Source organism: Pyrgilauda ruficollis, unplaced genomic scaffold, assembly GCF_017590135.1.
Source record: "Pyrgilauda ruficollis isolate IOZ18807 unplaced genomic scaffold, ASM1759013v1 scaffold25, whole genome shotgun sequence".
In the NCBI taxonomy this organism is placed as follows: Eukaryota; Metazoa; Chordata; class Aves; order Passeriformes; family Passeridae; genus Pyrgilauda; species Pyrgilauda ruficollis.
The window spans coordinates 17,884,432-17,899,466 of record NW_024523822.1 but is presented as its reverse complement, the minus strand read 5'-3'; the positions used below and the strand labels follow the sequence as shown (position 1 = coordinate 17,899,466).

The 15,035-nt window shown below is 45.0% G+C and overlaps 1 protein-coding gene and 1 long non-coding RNA gene across 4 annotated transcripts; one reads left to right on the top strand and one right to left on the bottom strand.

The window, feature by feature from the left end:
* Positions 1–2,180: 2,180 nt before the first annotated feature.
* LOC121355437 lies at positions 2,181–5,632 on the bottom strand. The gene is made up of 3 exons (XR_005955420.1): positions 5,532–5,632; positions 5,080–5,364; positions 2,181–4,471 (listed from the first exon to the last, which is right to left on the bottom strand). It is a non-coding gene; the product is annotated as an uncharacterized LOC121355437 (long non-coding RNA).
* Positions 5,633–5,647: 15 nt separating this feature from the next.
* On the top strand, positions 5,648–14,833 carry CUNH8orf76 (chromosome unknown C8orf76 homolog). 3 transcript variants are annotated; one of them, XM_041470858.1, is made up of 6 exons: positions 5,648–5,815; positions 6,538–6,633; positions 8,963–9,106; positions 9,898–10,415; positions 13,332–13,464; positions 14,555–14,833. In XM_041470858.1, exons 1-6 carry the CDS (start codon positions 5,702–5,704, stop codon positions 14,759–14,761), a joined length of 1,212 nt encoding a protein of 403 aa, XP_041326792.1. In that variant the 5' UTR covers positions 5,648–5,701; the 3' UTR covers positions 14,762–14,833. The 3 variants fall into 3 exon arrangements, with proteins under 3 accessions (XP_041326792.1, XP_041326793.1, XP_041326791.1); XM_041470859.1 differs by lacking the exon at positions 5,648–5,815 and adding an exon at positions 6,033–6,307 and having other exon boundaries at positions 9,964–10,415; XM_041470857.1 differs by lacking the exon at positions 5,648–5,815 and adding an exon at positions 6,037–6,307.
* The last annotated feature ends 202 nt before the right edge of the window (positions 14,834–15,035 follow it).

Here is a 15,035-nt window from a genome sequence, read left to right as displayed (position 1 = left end):
CCAGAGATGAGCATGAGTTGTCACCAGAGCTTGGTGTTTGGCCAAATAGTTTTACTTGGTTGGGTAAACATAATGCTTTTTCAAGAATCCATCAGCTAAAGAGGGAGTTAGAAGAAGCACCAGATTAAGCATGCAGTAACCTTTGTCTAAAGGTATCTTTTTTGTTTACAGTGTTATCAGCAATTCCAAAATGCTGCAATTCAGTAGATACTTTCACAAGAGATCAGCTGGCCTTGTGAGTTGTCTCCCCTTTCCAAGCCCCTTCCCAGCATCTTTCAGCTTACATTTGTTTTCACAACATACTATCAACTACTACTTTTGCAAATTTAAAATACCAAGCCACTTTGTGTACTGCCTTTTTTCTTTTGTATGCCAGAAAGTCCCCTCTATAAATTGTTCCCTGTGGGCTTAGTGTCGCTTTGAAATACTGCTGGTGGAGGTCCCTAGTCTCAGATAGATGGTGGTTTCTAACATTTTTGGTGGTTAAATGACTTGTTGCACTTCAAATACTCTAAAATGAAATATTTGAATATATGTTTCTACTGCTATTATTGGAACTATTAGCATTGTGACTAATTTCTCCCCCCTGTGTGTTTCTTTACAGGTTCAGTGCTGAGCTGATCTTCATTACCTTAAAGTATTTAGTAGAAGAAAGAAAAGATGGAAAAAGGGAATGAAAATGTGTGTCACACCTAGTTGATTTGTCTCTTTGGGTGAAAATAAAGGTCAGTGTTGGCAGTAATTCTCCGCTTAGTGATCTTCAGTTTTCCTAAATGAGAGCCAAAGAGGAAAAGTCATAACTTCAGCAAAGCCTGTCCTAAGGGACTAACAAGGAAGAGAGCGCACAGAATAGCCTGTAATAATGACATGTTCTGAACCAGAGATGGTACAAATAGTATTGCAATTGTAACTGCCCTCAGTTCTGGAGTTTCCAGCAGCTGGCCAGAGCCTCCAGATGAAGTCCAGCTGCAAGAATTTCTGTGCAATTTCTGGGAACCCACAGCATGCAGAACTGGAGCCCCACAGATGTGCTGTTATGGAAGGGGTTCATCATTTTTCCTGGAGATACCACAAAGTGAAAATCTGCATCATTGATGTATGTTTTAAGTTTTCTTTGCTCTAAATGCATTTCACATGCAATTTTTTGGGGGAGGGAAACAACTGTGGGCAAAGTCCATCTTGGATTTCTGCATTTTGTTTGCATGTGTTCATTGAGCAGTGCTTTCCCTCTGCTGTGACTCACTTTCTTCAGGCACTGCTACTTGTATAAGGCAATAAGAAGACATAGAAGCTAAATTTAATAGCAGTTTCCACTAGTCCTCTCCAGCAGTGCAAAAGCTGTATGGGAAATGAGGCACTGCAGAACCAACAGTTTGGTTGTTTCCCATATGGAAAAACAGAGCAAGGCCTGAAAAAACTTGTGAGTTGTGAGGGCCACTTAAGGGCAGGCCTGAAGCCCTGGGTGTATTTCTTCAGTATACCTTATTTTTTTTCTAATTCTTTTGATTTGTTTCTCTTTGTTCTTGCTAGACAGCAATATTGTAGTAAGTCAGCTCAGTTTATTTAGTGTTGTTACAAAAAAGGTCTTAAATGGTGTCCTAGAGGAGTTGCCACCAGTGTTGCTTGGTCCTGCCCAGTCCTGAAAACTGCAGTAGGAAAGTTTTAACCTAGAGAAGTAACAAATCCACTGTGGTCTCTGTGGCCTGGTTTCATCATAAGTAGCAATTAAGCAACAAGCATAACAGTGGCCAGGGCAAGTTAATGAGTTCTCAGAAAAACTGATAAAACTGAAAAAAGGGTGTAGAAGGAGGCACATGAACCTCACCATGCCCAGCCTGGGACTCTGCTGGCTGTTTTTCCAGTTACAGCAGTAGACTGGCAATACCACCCTTTGCCATGACTTTTGTATTCACAGACCATCAAGGTACAACCTCAGTGCTTGTACTGCATGGCTGAGTGGAGCAGTTCAGACACAAGATCACATCACTACTGGAAATGTGTGAGCTTGCCTGGGAAGTTCACTGCTTTAGGATTCTTTCTAGCACTTGATCACTTTCTTCCTTCTGTCTTTCCAGAAAGCTTTTTGGCTCTTTACTTTTCAACAGCCTTCTGGTCAAACCCAAGGGCGTACTCATTCTGCTCATCATTTATCCTGCTAGACAGAAAATAATTGCAAAACCCATTAATAGCTGAACACATCTGTGTGCAGTGCACTCTTTTGGCAATAACAACTTTATTGGGTTTTGTGAGAACTGAGGGAGAGGGATTATGGCCTAGTTAATATGTCTTGCCAGGGGCTTGAAAGGTTGCACTGTCTTAAGGTAGAGCAGGCAAATGAACCCTCTTTTGGGGGATGCATCTTCTCCTGTCTGTCCTAAGAACGCCTAAGAAGCTTTTGACTTCTATTGACAATGAACAGTTCACTCTCTTTGATTTCCACAATGCACCGCTCACCTCCCCACTCAATTTTTGTTGTGTTGAAGTAGAACTAGAACTAGCTGTCATCATTGTAAGTTATGCTAGAGTTCATCTGAGCTCATCAGAGCTTTTTTTGTTTGCAGTTCGTAGTAGTGATAACCTCTGTCTGCCCCAAACCATGAAATGTTATTTGTATTACCCTCCCAGTAGTCATGGACAGTATCCCCTTATGTGTGACATCATGCAAAGAAGATGAAAGATAGCTTCTGCTGTAAAGATCTTTTAATCTAAATAAAAGGTAAGAGAAAAGGATACAGTGAGACAAATGTCAGCAAATAAAGAGCTGCTCTTCTCCTTTCATGAGTGTGTTTAGAGAAGAGCATATATTAGGACTATCCAATAAGAAAAGTAATCTTCCCTCAAGGTGTGAATATTTCACAATGTCTGGAAGAATCCACTTAATTCAGGAGCTACCCCATCCTTTGAGGAATGCTGCCTGTGGGTCTTGGCCTCTTCATTACAGGCAGCTCTTTTGCTTTGAGGAGAAAACTACTCTCTCTTCTGCTTTTTTCTAAAGGCAGCTTCTTTCCAGTATATTTTAAAAGGCCATGTGAGCTGCATTATTCCTGGTCAGTGTGTGTGGGTAGTGCCTACCAGATGGGGTCCTAGTTGCTGACTGAGGTTTCTTGTTTCTGCTGTGTGTGCTCGATGGTCTCTGAAGCCTTTGTGGTGTGTCTGTGCTGGCGTAAGACCCACATGGCTAGGACCCATGGAGACTATCACAATACAAATAACAACATCAGTAATTACAGAAACACTGGAGGAGGATTCTTCTGAATTAATTTTGCCTCAGAGTAGACAAGGAAATGTGGAGAACAAGGGCATTAGACAAACTCTGTCTTCCTTGCTTCGCTTTTCCTGGCCAGAAGATCCAGGCAATAGACAGCATGGAAAAACCCTGCCTGTTGCTGGAGTTGTGTTCACAGCCTGGGCTGTCTCTGGGCACCCTGACTGCAGATGAAGCACACTGGCCTGCCCAGTGTGCCCCCACTCACCCAGGGTGAAGCTGGGTCACAGCCCCTCAGCACTGGCACGCTGTGTGAGCAGCCACAATGGCTTTGCTGATGCACAGAACTCGCCTGGAGGCCACAGCTTACTAGAGCCCACTTTCATTGATGCAGTGTTCATGTGCCGAGCTGGTGGCCTGCAGTGGAGTGAGACCTTGGCTGCCTTCAGGGAGAGATTCATCTATAGCTTCTTTTTATCCTGAAGCTGCCTACACAGAGCAACTGCAGCAGCACAGGCTCTTGTAGGGCTCATATATCTGAGCTCCCTCAAACAGCATCCAGGGATGATGTTTTCTCCTCTGTGAAGCCAGGGCTAACAGCATCAAGGCAAATCATGCCATGCAAACTCGGGCAAACAGCTTTACTTAAGTATGGTGAGAATTTGTCTTCTGGCAGCTACATGGATGGCTTGGAACGTGGGGGAGAAATTGAGCAAACCTCTGGTGCTGACAAGGCAGAGGGATGTCTTAAAGTTGCATTTTTTCATTTCTGTAACTAATATATTAGGAGCTTTTTAAATGTCTTGAGGGGAGGCAGGGGCAAGGAAGAGCCAGGGAAAGAAGAAATGAAGAAGAGAGGCAATTCTTTGCCCATGACTTACTGAAACCACAAGTCAGCTGCTAGGCCCCCTGTGTGGCACTGGGAATCGTGGCTCTCCTATCACTGATTTACCAGACAAAGGCATTCTCTGCATTGCAACACAGAGCCTTTTGTAGACCACGTTGGTATCCTCAGAAGAAACGATGGTCAAAACCCCCAGCCCTGGAGGACTCTGCAATCCAAGCTGGCAGCCAAGCAGCTGCTGTGGGATTTGCCCCTGGGAATGCCTTGCTTTTTGTATTTTCCTTTGAGCTGTGGCCATTTCACTTTGATTACTCATGTTCTTTTTTTTTTGGATTTTCTTCTTTTTGATTTGTGCTTATTTGTCTTTCTGGATTTTTGTGCCTTGTTCATCAGACCGGTGTGTTGCAGCACGACCTGCAGTCCTGGAGCAGGGGGAAAGGGAACATGTGTGTCCAGTGTATTTGAGGAGCACTACAGGTGCTGAAACTGTTCAGACACTTGTGCCAACCTCCCCAGTCTGACCCCCACGTGCTTTGCCTGCCTCTCTGCAGGCAGGAGGAAGCCAGATGGTTTTGATGTGCATATACAAGTGACTGTCCTCACCTACCTTGATACTTTTAACAGAAAGACTGAAGCATGTCAAGTAAACTCCTGATTCTCTCAAGACTTAATTGCTGAACAGTTTTCTCTGTGCTGGAGGGCTTGTTTGCCAAACAGCAAGTTTACAAGCAAAATAAACATTAATCTGCTTTTATTTTTCTGATCAAATCCAACTACCAAAGTTGAGTTTCTACCCTGACATTTATGCCAGGTCATTCTACATCCAGTCACAGCTCTGCTGGTATGGTAGAGTATTTTAAGAACATAAAAAGAAAAAAACCCTAACAAAAGCAAAACACGTTTTACATGCATTCTAGTAGGAAACCTTTAAAATCATCTATATAAGCACTGCTTTGACCTCAAAAGGTGTTTTGGTATAGACAAATTCACTGGCACATTTTGCAGGCTAAGGAAGTACTTTTCAGCTCACCTTCTCCAAACCTGAGTGGTGATTAGATGGGACAAAATGGACCTTCCTGCATGGACGGACTGGAGAGAGGAAACAGCCCAGCACAGCAGCCCCCCAGAACACAGCGCACTGTGCACAGCAGCACCACAGCAGGGCAGGCAGCCGGGGCATGTACAGCTCTCAGAGAGCAGCCGGTGCCTGAGTCTCGGCATCCCGAAGGAGGTCTGGGATCAGGGTTCGCCTTGCTGTGTCCCCGATTTCCATAGCACAGTGTAAGGTCTTCTGGGAAAGCCTGTCGTGGAAAGCCTGAAATTTCACAGAATCACACAATTTTTAAGGTTGGAAGAGACCTCTGGAGGTCATCCAGTCCAACGCCCTGCCAAGGCAGGGTCACCTAGAGCAGGTTCACATCTTCTGCTTCGAGACAGAAGTGAAACTAAATGGAAAAGTTACCAAAACACATTCCCACTCACCCTATGCACGGCCACCAGGACGAGATGCTAAGAGAGCACCTCCACAACCACGCAGTTAATTTACCAAGGCGCGGGACTGTAATCCAGCTCGTTACTGGAAGCACTTCCTTCCCTTTCGCCGAGCGGTGACCGAGCTCCTCCCCCTGCGCGGAGCGGGGCCGGCGGCGGCGATGGAGCCGGAGCTGGGCCCGGAGTTCGAGGACTCCCTGTTCGCGCCGAGCCGGGAGCGGCGGGAGGGCGGCGGGGACGGGGCTCCGTGCGGAGCCAGGCACTGCGAGCCCCGCGTGAGGAGTCGGGGCGGCGGGAGGGCGGGCCATGACTGCTCTGTGTGTGTGCTCTGTGTGCCCGGAGCGCTTCCGCGGCCCGTGACGGCTCTGTGTGTGCCGGCTCACCCCCTGCCAAGGCAGGGTCACCTAGAGCAGGTTCACATCTTCTGCTTCGAGACAGAAGTGAAACTAAATGGAAAAGTTACCAAAACACATTCCCACTCACCCTATGCACGGCCACCAGGACGAGATGCTAAGAGAGCACCTCCACAACCACGCAGTTAATTTACCAAGGCGCGGGACTGTAATCCAGCTCGTTACTGGAAGCACTTCCTTCCCTTTCGCCGAGCGGTGACCGAGCTCCTCCCCCTGCGCGGAGCGGGGCCGGCGGCGGCGATGGAGCCGGAGCTGGGCCCGGAGTTCGAGGACTCCCTGTTCGCGCCGAGCCGGGAGCGGCGGGAGGGCGGCGGGGACGGGGCTCCGTGCGGAGCCAGGCACTGCGAGCCCCGCGTGAGGAGTCGGGGCGGCGGGAGGGCGGGCCATGACTGCTCTGTGTGTGTGCTCTGTGTGCCCGGAGCGCTTCCGCGGCCCGTGACGGCTCTGTGTGTGCCGGCTCTGTGTGTGCCCGCAGTGGTTCCGTGGCCCGCCATGGTCTGTGTGTGCTCTGTGTGCCCGCAGTGGTTCCACAGCGCGGCCCGTGACGGCTCTGTGTGTGCTCTGTGTGCTCTGTGTGCCCGCAGTGGTTCCACAGCGCGGCTGACGCGGGGGAAGGCGCCGGCGGGATCACGAGCAGCAAGTTCCGGGCGGACTGGGCGTTCCGGCAGCGGGACTTCGAGGTATTTCCAGGACGCTCGCAGGTGCCGGGGAGGTTGTGGGGACACAGAGTGGGGCGCTCCTGCGGTCCCCAATGTACAGCGCCAGGGTGAAGGTGCATTAAGTACCGCGGCCTGCGGGTCTGGCGGCCGTGCCGGAGTTAATCCCGCTCCTGGTTCGTGCTGAACGGGCAGGGCCGGGGAGCCGATCTGCGTTCTGCCACGACCCATCCGGGAGTCAGCCTGCAGCGAACCGGGCAGGAACGCGGCGCTGCCCCGGAACTGATCCCAGGCAGGCGGGAGCGTGGCAGCAGCTCCGCCGCGGGGCAGAGCGGGTGTCTGAGGGTGTCTGAGGGTGCCTGAGGCCGGGGAAGCCGTGGTCGGAGTCAGGCGTGTGGGTGCCTCAGCGCCCGGCGATAATGCCGTGTCGCACGCAGGCTGTAAGATCGCTGGCTGCGGCTCACCTTTCTCAGCGCTGTCAGAGGAAAGCTGCAGTGCCCTCAGGCTCCTGCGGAGCCTTGTGCATGCCTTGTGCCGGGTCCCTGCCGGCTCCGCTCGCCCCGGCTGTACCTTTGCCCGTGTCTGTCCCTGTCCGCAGTGCTCCCAGAGCGCTCCTCTCTGTGTGTGCGTCCTGAGCCGCTTTCCTCATCAGCGATGCTCTCCTGCCTTCTGCAGTGCTAGTTGCAGGATCTGGTCTTTCGTTACCTTGTTTCCTTGTTGAAATCAGCATCTTCAGGCCTTGTTTCAGGTGTTGCTTCTTCCTGCAGCCTATGGTTTGCATTACAGGCTCTCTGATTTCAAAGCCCTCCAGCTGACTTCTGACTCTACTCCTTTGGCCTCGCCCACTGGATTTGTAGATCTTTTTGTACCTCGGTTGGCACTGATCCTAATGTTATTTCAGCACTATTGCAGTCCTGTGTATACCTGACAGATATTTTCTAGTCTCAGCTGAGATGCCCTAAAAGGATTCATAAAAGGGTGCTGATGGCAGAGCTGCCTCAGGCTGTGGTCAGACTAGCTGCTAAACAGAACAGACCATTGCTTCCTAACTCTTCTATTGCAGTGACTTCTATTGAAGTAACTCTTCTATTTCATGTTAGAAATGTTTTCAGTTTTATTGCTAACCTAAATCACTGCTGGAACAAGAACCAGAGCTTGATTGCACATAAAATTACTAATTTGGAAGCACTGATCTCAGAAAGGGGGCTGGAAATACATAAATAGGGATAGTGATCTCTTGTCTCATCATCAGTTTTTTACTTCAGGATAGGCCACTTGATAGGAGATGTCAAGGACAGCAGGGATCTGAGCTGTGCCCGTTTTTAGGATATAGATGACTGTAGAATCTGCTTGGGATTCATAATGCCTGAACCTTACCAGGTTATATCCTTTGTCACATAACAAGGCAAACAGGGCTGTCCTCAGCCCTGTGATCCATTTTCACCAGTGGCTGCTGCATGCACTGGGCAGGGGGGAGCTCCCTCTTTTGCTTAAGAATGAATGTGAGCTCAGCATCAGGAAAGAAAAATATTTCAGCCGTTTTGCTAGGAAGTATTTAGGGTATTTAGAAGCGCTTTCTGTTAGAACCATTAAAGTTTGCAAGGAATAATTAAATACTCATTTTGAGAGATGGGAGAATGAGTGCTGCTCTTTAGTCTTCTCTCTAAGCACTTACACAAAGGGAGAGAAATCAAGATTCCAGACTTAGCTTCACTGAATACTTAATTTAATGTATTTAAATGTTAATTGGAGTCCTGGTGAGTGCCCTGAGCATTAAGCTGCAGAAGTATTGCTCATTCTTGCCTTTTTCCTTAGCCCAATTAATATTTATTTCAAGTACATTAAAACCAGCCTACAGGAACAATGGAGATTCGCCTTCCTTGTGGTATTCTCTGACTTACTGGTTATTTGAGGTGAGGTACTTGCAGGTTCAAACCTTCCCATGGAGATTGTCATAGTTTTGAAAGAAGGTCCCACAGATTTAGGAGGAGCTCACAGACCACTGGGCTGGGGGGAAAGATGTCGTGTGTCCCTTATTACCCAGGTCAGTAGATGATCCCTTCTGGATCAAGCGTGGTGGGAGAGAGGTGGACAGATGTGTGGTGAATCCTGTTTGTGCCTAAGCACGAGCTGGGATTGAGGCTGCTCATCACCGTCCAGGCTTGGCTGTCTGCTACTGGGCCTGGTCTCTTGCTCACACAGGTGGTAGCTGAGTCTGGAGAAATGCAAATGTGGACTTCAGGTTCTGAATTCCCTTTGTGACTGTAGTCCTAAAGGAAATGTGCTGTCAGGCTTGCTTTTAAATGCAAATCTCTCCCTGTTTTGTTGGCTTTTCTTCCTGTCACACTCCTAGAAAGCCCTGTGTGAATACTCAGACTGCCTGCTGCTCTTACCTGCCAGCAACATTGCAATGAGGCGTGATGTCCAGGAGGGCCAGGCTCGGTGTTTATCTCGCCTGGGAAGGCACAAGGAGGCTCTGGATATTGCAGAAAAAATGGTAAATAGTGCAGTCTTTCTTTTAGGCTTTGAACATAAAAACATTGCCAGTAGTTCTTTTATACGGACCATTTTTTGGAAAAATAATTTTCATGTGTATAATCCTTCAGGATGTTCAGTGCTCAGAGTATTTGGTAAACAGAGGGTAACTGTCACTGCAGATATAATCACTCTTTAGAAACTGGAACACCCTGTACCACAATGAGCTCCCTGTGCAGGGAAACTGGTAGTCCTGGAAGGGACTAAATATCATGCTCTGCCAGGCAGAATTAATGCAATGTAATAGGAATTATAAAAAAGGGAATAAATGAGTGCTTAAATCTTTCCACCATACAAGTGACAGTTCAAAACTCCGTTTTATTTCCTTATACTTGCTGCCAAACTGCCACCAAGAAGAGTATCTAACCACAAATTGAGTTTTTCCCATAAAGGAAAAATTCCAGAGGCTCTGAAGTCTGCTAGAATATTATTGATGATTTTTGTTTTGTATAAAAGGTATTTATGCTGCAAAGAAAGGCAGCTGTAGAACACTCTGAAGGGACATAAACAAATGACAGCATTTAGGACCTGCTTGCCTCTCAGACTGGGACAAGGCACCTAGAGGGAATGCTGTCAGCTTGATTGTGCAAGATCTGTATCCCACTGTATCATTTTAAATTAAAAGCACCATTTTGTACAGTTTAAAAATTACCTTGTGATATTTGTATGTCATTATTTAGGGAGACATTTTCTTAGGCTCTAAGCATAATTCTGTTCTACTCCTGTTTTTAACCTGTTATCTTTTGTTTCTAGAGAAACAGCGCCACTAACACAGATCACTTAACGACGGTTCTCAACCTGCAGTTTTCCATTTACCAGGGTCTGGAAAATGTAGAAAAAAAGATGATGTGTCTGCAGCAACTGATCTGCTTACATCCTTTCAATCCCTGGTTCTGGAAGTTACTTGCTGAAGTTTATATGAGCCTTCTACAGAATTTGTCTCCATTGGTTATTCCAGAAGCAAATCTAAATCAGTCTGAAGAGCTTTGTGTAAGTAATAGCAGTTTCAAAACATCGACTGGCAGAGAGATTCATCTGCAGCCTCACAGATCAGAGGGCCAGAAGGAAGGCCCTTGGTTCAGCCTCGCTGCAGAAACAAAGGGGGAGAATGCAGTGACTTGTCCCAGCAGCCAAGTAGTGAAAGAATTCCTCTGCACTTCAGGAGAACTGGAAGGGACAGACAAGGAGAAATGTGCAGACTCCAAGGCCTGGAAGCAGAACATGTTAAAGAAAGTTGGGATAAAAGCATGTGCCTCGTTTATTAGAGCAAGGTAACTCAGTGTATTCTTAGAATAATGTTAATTCTCTAAGTCAAGAACAATGTAAAGCATATTTTTCCCAGTTTTTGTTTTCAGTTTGCATTTTCAATTTAAGTGTTTGTTTCAGAGTTGGCAACCCTAACTTAGAAACACCCTACTGTTGCTTCAGATCTCAAAAGCAAAATCTGCTTAGTGTGGTGGCTGTGAAGAGTCTGAATCTGAGTGGAAAGAGTAAACCAGTGTCACGCACAGCTGAGAAGGAAAGAGTTTTTTAATGAGCTTATAAATCTTTTCAAGTAATTATATACAAAAGGGTCTGTTCTCCAACAAATGCTCCTGCTAGACCATTGCTGTTCCCTGCTCTGGTATTAAAGATGCAGTAGCAGAAGTGCCCAAAGGGAAGGCACAGCCAGTCTTCCTTCTGCGAGTGCCACCTGTCTTATTTGCTTGAAGCCTCATGCTTGAGTGAAGATGTATTTTATAATGATACCCCAATCTGCATAATGGATGAGGCTGGCAAATGAACTCCGTGACAACTGATTGACAGGGCTGCATTAAAATGTTCTTTCCTTTTCTTTTCCCTCTTCCTAAAACTCTTGCGTACAGCAAAAATCCCCAAAACATAATCTTTCAAAGAGATAATTAGAAACTGGTTTTGTTAAAATAATCTTGGATGGTTTTTCCCGCTCTTGCCTCACAGTAATGTATCAGTCCTTGAATGTTTTTAAAGGCATCTTATCAATGTCCAGAAATGTTTACAGAGAACACTTTATAACTGTCCTGCTGGGGCAAGATTTAAGAAATTAAAAAAGCCCAAATATTAGCTTTTAACTGCACTCCAGACTGAGAGATGAAGACTTTAATTGCTACTTGGAAGAAGTTAATTGATTTAGTACTGATATTGAATGTTGAAGGTACATTTATATTAATAATTTGTGTTGCTTGTTTCAGTGTGTATGGTTCAGAACTGAGGCAGTTATAAATGGTGGCATTTCCTTGCTTGGCTGCACAGTTTCACAGGGTGTTACTGTGGTTTATATTTGCAGATACACTTGTCCAGGATAAGCTTCTCCCCTGCCCAAGGCTTATGCAGGTTGTCTAATATTTTCAGATCTGTTGGGTTTTAAGTGGGATCTAGATTTTGTATAAATGTATGTGCAGGATAAATTGCACCTGGAAAAAGGATGTTACCACTGATTTTTCTAGGAAATAAGGTTATCTGTTGATGCATTATGAATAATTGACTCTCATAGTTTTAGAAAAAAAAATTTGAGTATTTTTTTGTTTAATTTTCATTGAAAGTTTTTTGGGTGTTTTTTTTTGTTTTTTTTTTTTACTACAATGATACAAATTTTGAAACAAAAATACTTTATAAATTAAAAATAATTTTCATTTTTACTTGGAACCAACAAACCATCTGTAAATTCAGTGAAGTTTTAATGGAGAAAATCACATTTGTAAATTTTTATGTTGATAGTGTTCAAATGAAAATTTTCATCTCAGATCTTGAATCTTTTCCTTAAAAATGCACACCATTATTATAGCACTAGCTTCACTTATCTTCACTAAATGGGATAAAAAAAGTTTGTTGTTTTTCTTTTCTGCATAAAGCTTGAATTAAACACATTTTCAGCAACAACACTGCTAAGTTCTAATGGTCCCTTGGTTAAATATTGTAGAATGATAGAATTCCAGGTTGGAAGGGACCTCAAGGGTCATCCTTTCTTGGCAAAAACATGATCTAGGCAAGATGGCCCAGCACCCAGTCCAGCTGAATCTTAAAGATGTCCAACACTGGGAAATCCACAACTTTCTTGAGGAGATTGTTCCAATGACTGATCTCATTGTAAAATACTTTCCTCTTGTGTGCAGTTGGAATCTCCCCAGAATTAACATTTTACCTACTGTCCTTCATCTTTTCCATGTGGTTCCCTGTATAAAGGGAGTCTCCATCTTTTTTTGTAGCTGCCCTTTAAATACTGAAACATGGTGAGGAGGTCTTCCCTAAGCCTTCTTTTCTCAAGGCTGGACAAACCCAGTTCTCTCAGCCTGTTCCCAAATGGCAGGCTTCCCAGGCCTTTGGTCATGTTTGTGGCCCTTCTCTAGACCCTCATAAATTCTCTAAAACTGATATTTATCTCTGCACTAATGCCCATTATTGTGAATTTCAGTGAGTTCACAGGAGATGGTGCAATATGTCTCTTAAGTTCCCAGAAGTGTAAAATAAGCATAGTACTGTTCATCTGTCTGACAGTGGATTTGAGACAAATGCAGAGATACCTGGATATTTCCTCTGCTGACCTGTTTTGCAGCCCTTTTATGAGGAGGACTGTGGAACTGCCACTGTTCTTGCTGGTTGAGCAGTTGGTGATGGGGCCCTGTATGACATAAACCCCTGTTGTGGGCAGAGTGTGCAACCTTCAGCAGTTCATCGTTGTGACTTCTGGGGCACTGCCTGGAACATAAAACTGGTGAATGCTTTTAGAAAATAATCCAGGATTGGTCTGTGTGGGGGGATATTTGATATTTGTCCAAACCCTCACATTTGCAGCTCTCCAGGTTCCATAGGCACAAACGTGCTGCTGTCTTGTTAGGCCATGGTGAGCACGTGATGACTCACAGGTCCCAGCCTCACTTTTGAATGGTGTGATGAATATATGGGGACAGAAATGTTTGCATAGAGCAACCAGAGCTATTGGCACCTTGTTTTTCAAAAATACTTCTCAGTAGTTCTGTAGCACAGATATGCAATATCCATGGTAGATTGATACACATATATTGGCTTCTTTGCAGTAGGCAAAAGTCAGGAAGAAGAGCTGTTTTAAAGTATTAAAGTGTTAATTAAAGTATTAATTTTGGTTGTTTTTAGGTGTGCTGACTTACTCTTTTTCCAGCTGTGCCAATTTTTAACTGTCTTTCTCATTCCAGGCTTTTACTTCAGCTTACCCAGTCACAACAGTTGTCCTTTGTGCTAGAGAAGAACAGAAAATGTCAGAAAGAAATTGATGACAAAGTGGCTCTGCTTGCTTTCGATGAAAACTCCTTGCTGTTGATGACCAAAGTAAGAGGATGTTTCTTTGTGTGCAGGGTCTCAGTTCTCTGTGTGGACTGGTTGTGCTCAAAGCATGTCACTGCCCTGAGCTCATTAAGTGTGCCAGGAAGCACAGGGAATTAGCTGGGGCAGCTGCTGGCAGGGTGTTACCTGGAACTGACAGAGGTGCCTGTCGAGCCTGTGTCACACAGGTGGATCTCTGATCTGCTGAGATTCTCCTTTCAGGAATGTGCAGTGTTGTTAAGTTTCTCACTGGACTTGTATTTGCAGATGCATCAGCACTGTGCATTTCCTGGAATTTACATTTTATCTCAGGAGTTTTAGATGCCCCAAAGTGAATCACCAGTTTGAAGTGGAAGTCAGATTATTACTTTGATGGCCACAGTAGTATTAAACACTTGCATAAAAAGTACTAAGTATTTCCAGAAAAAGCCAGAGACTTTCTTTTGCATTTCTTTGTTTTGTTTAATGTACTAGTTTTAAAAACATAACAGAGGAGAGCAATATTGCATTTAATCTCTTCACAGAGATTTAACATTTTTTGTGCTATTTAAAGAGCCTCTGACTTTTATTGTAAGGATCAAAATAAAGCCGGCTAGATTCTAACTTCGCTGTCAGCATTACAGCTTTAAGCCAAGCCACTGCTGGGCTGCAGGCAGTCAGAGGGATGGCATCCATGAGAGGGCAGTAGCACACAGGCTACCTCAGGGTTGGGAAAGGCTGCAAAAAGAAACTTCTCTCCTTGCTTCCCTTGCTGGGACATGCCCCAGGAGCAGTTCAGTGTTGACGATGATGCAAGGTGAGCACTGAATGCAGAGCTGGCCTTGAGATTTCTGCTGCTATTCAGAGTGAAACCCCCCTGTGCAAGTGCAGCCTGAGGCTGGAGGGGTTGTGCAGTGCTGAGCTTTGGTCTCAGCTCTCCCTGAATGCAGAATGCCAAGGCAGGCAACTTCATCACGGCTTGGAAACTTCTCCAGGATGGTGTGTGGTTCATGTGACAAGGGCTTTGCCTGTAAAGATCTGTTATTAATGCCATGTTTGATGGGTTTTTCTCTGCAAGTTATTTTCTTGATTCTCTTCTTTCTTACTCTTTTTGCAGGCTATGGGGCAGGATCTTATACCAGAAAAACTAAAAGAGGAGTTTCAGGGTGAGGTAAAATGCATAGGCCCTTCAGCACTGTCATCACTGGTAACTGCTTCAGTCGTGGAATTTGAAATAAAATGGTTTGGTAATCTCCAAAATGATTTATGTCACTTTGATGGACAATTTTATTCAAACATTTATCTCCCACCTTCAGTAACATAGACATTTTGTTGTATTTATTCTTGTATCTCCAAATGATTACGGCATGATACATGCAATAAAGTTCATTTTACATTTTTTAAGAATTCTTATTGTACTTCTTTCAAGAGTAGATATAAATCTCTATATTTAAACTCTTAACCTTGCATGCTTTTCTTTGCTCACTGATGTGTTTGTATTTAAAATTATAAGGAACACAGTGTAAAATCAAGCTTTCAGCTTTCAGAGGTAGCTTTCCATCATAATCCTCACCAATTTGTGCTTGGAGTGTCTGTGG

Bases quoted from the DNA above. Each gene is read 5' to 3' on its own strand.
- CUNH8orf76 (XM_041470858.1), top strand. From the start codon at position 5,702: ATGGAGCCGGAGCTGGGCCCGGAGTTCGAGGACTCCCTGTTCGCGCCG. The intron at 6,634-8,962 runs GTATTTCCAGGA...TCACACTCCTAG, and splicing joins TCCGGCAGCGGGACTTCGAG to AAAGCCCTGTGTGAATACTC. The intron at 10,416-13,331 runs GTAACTCAGTGT...TTCTCATTCCAG, and splicing joins GCCTCGTTTATTAGAGCAAG to GCTTTTACTTCAGCTTACCC.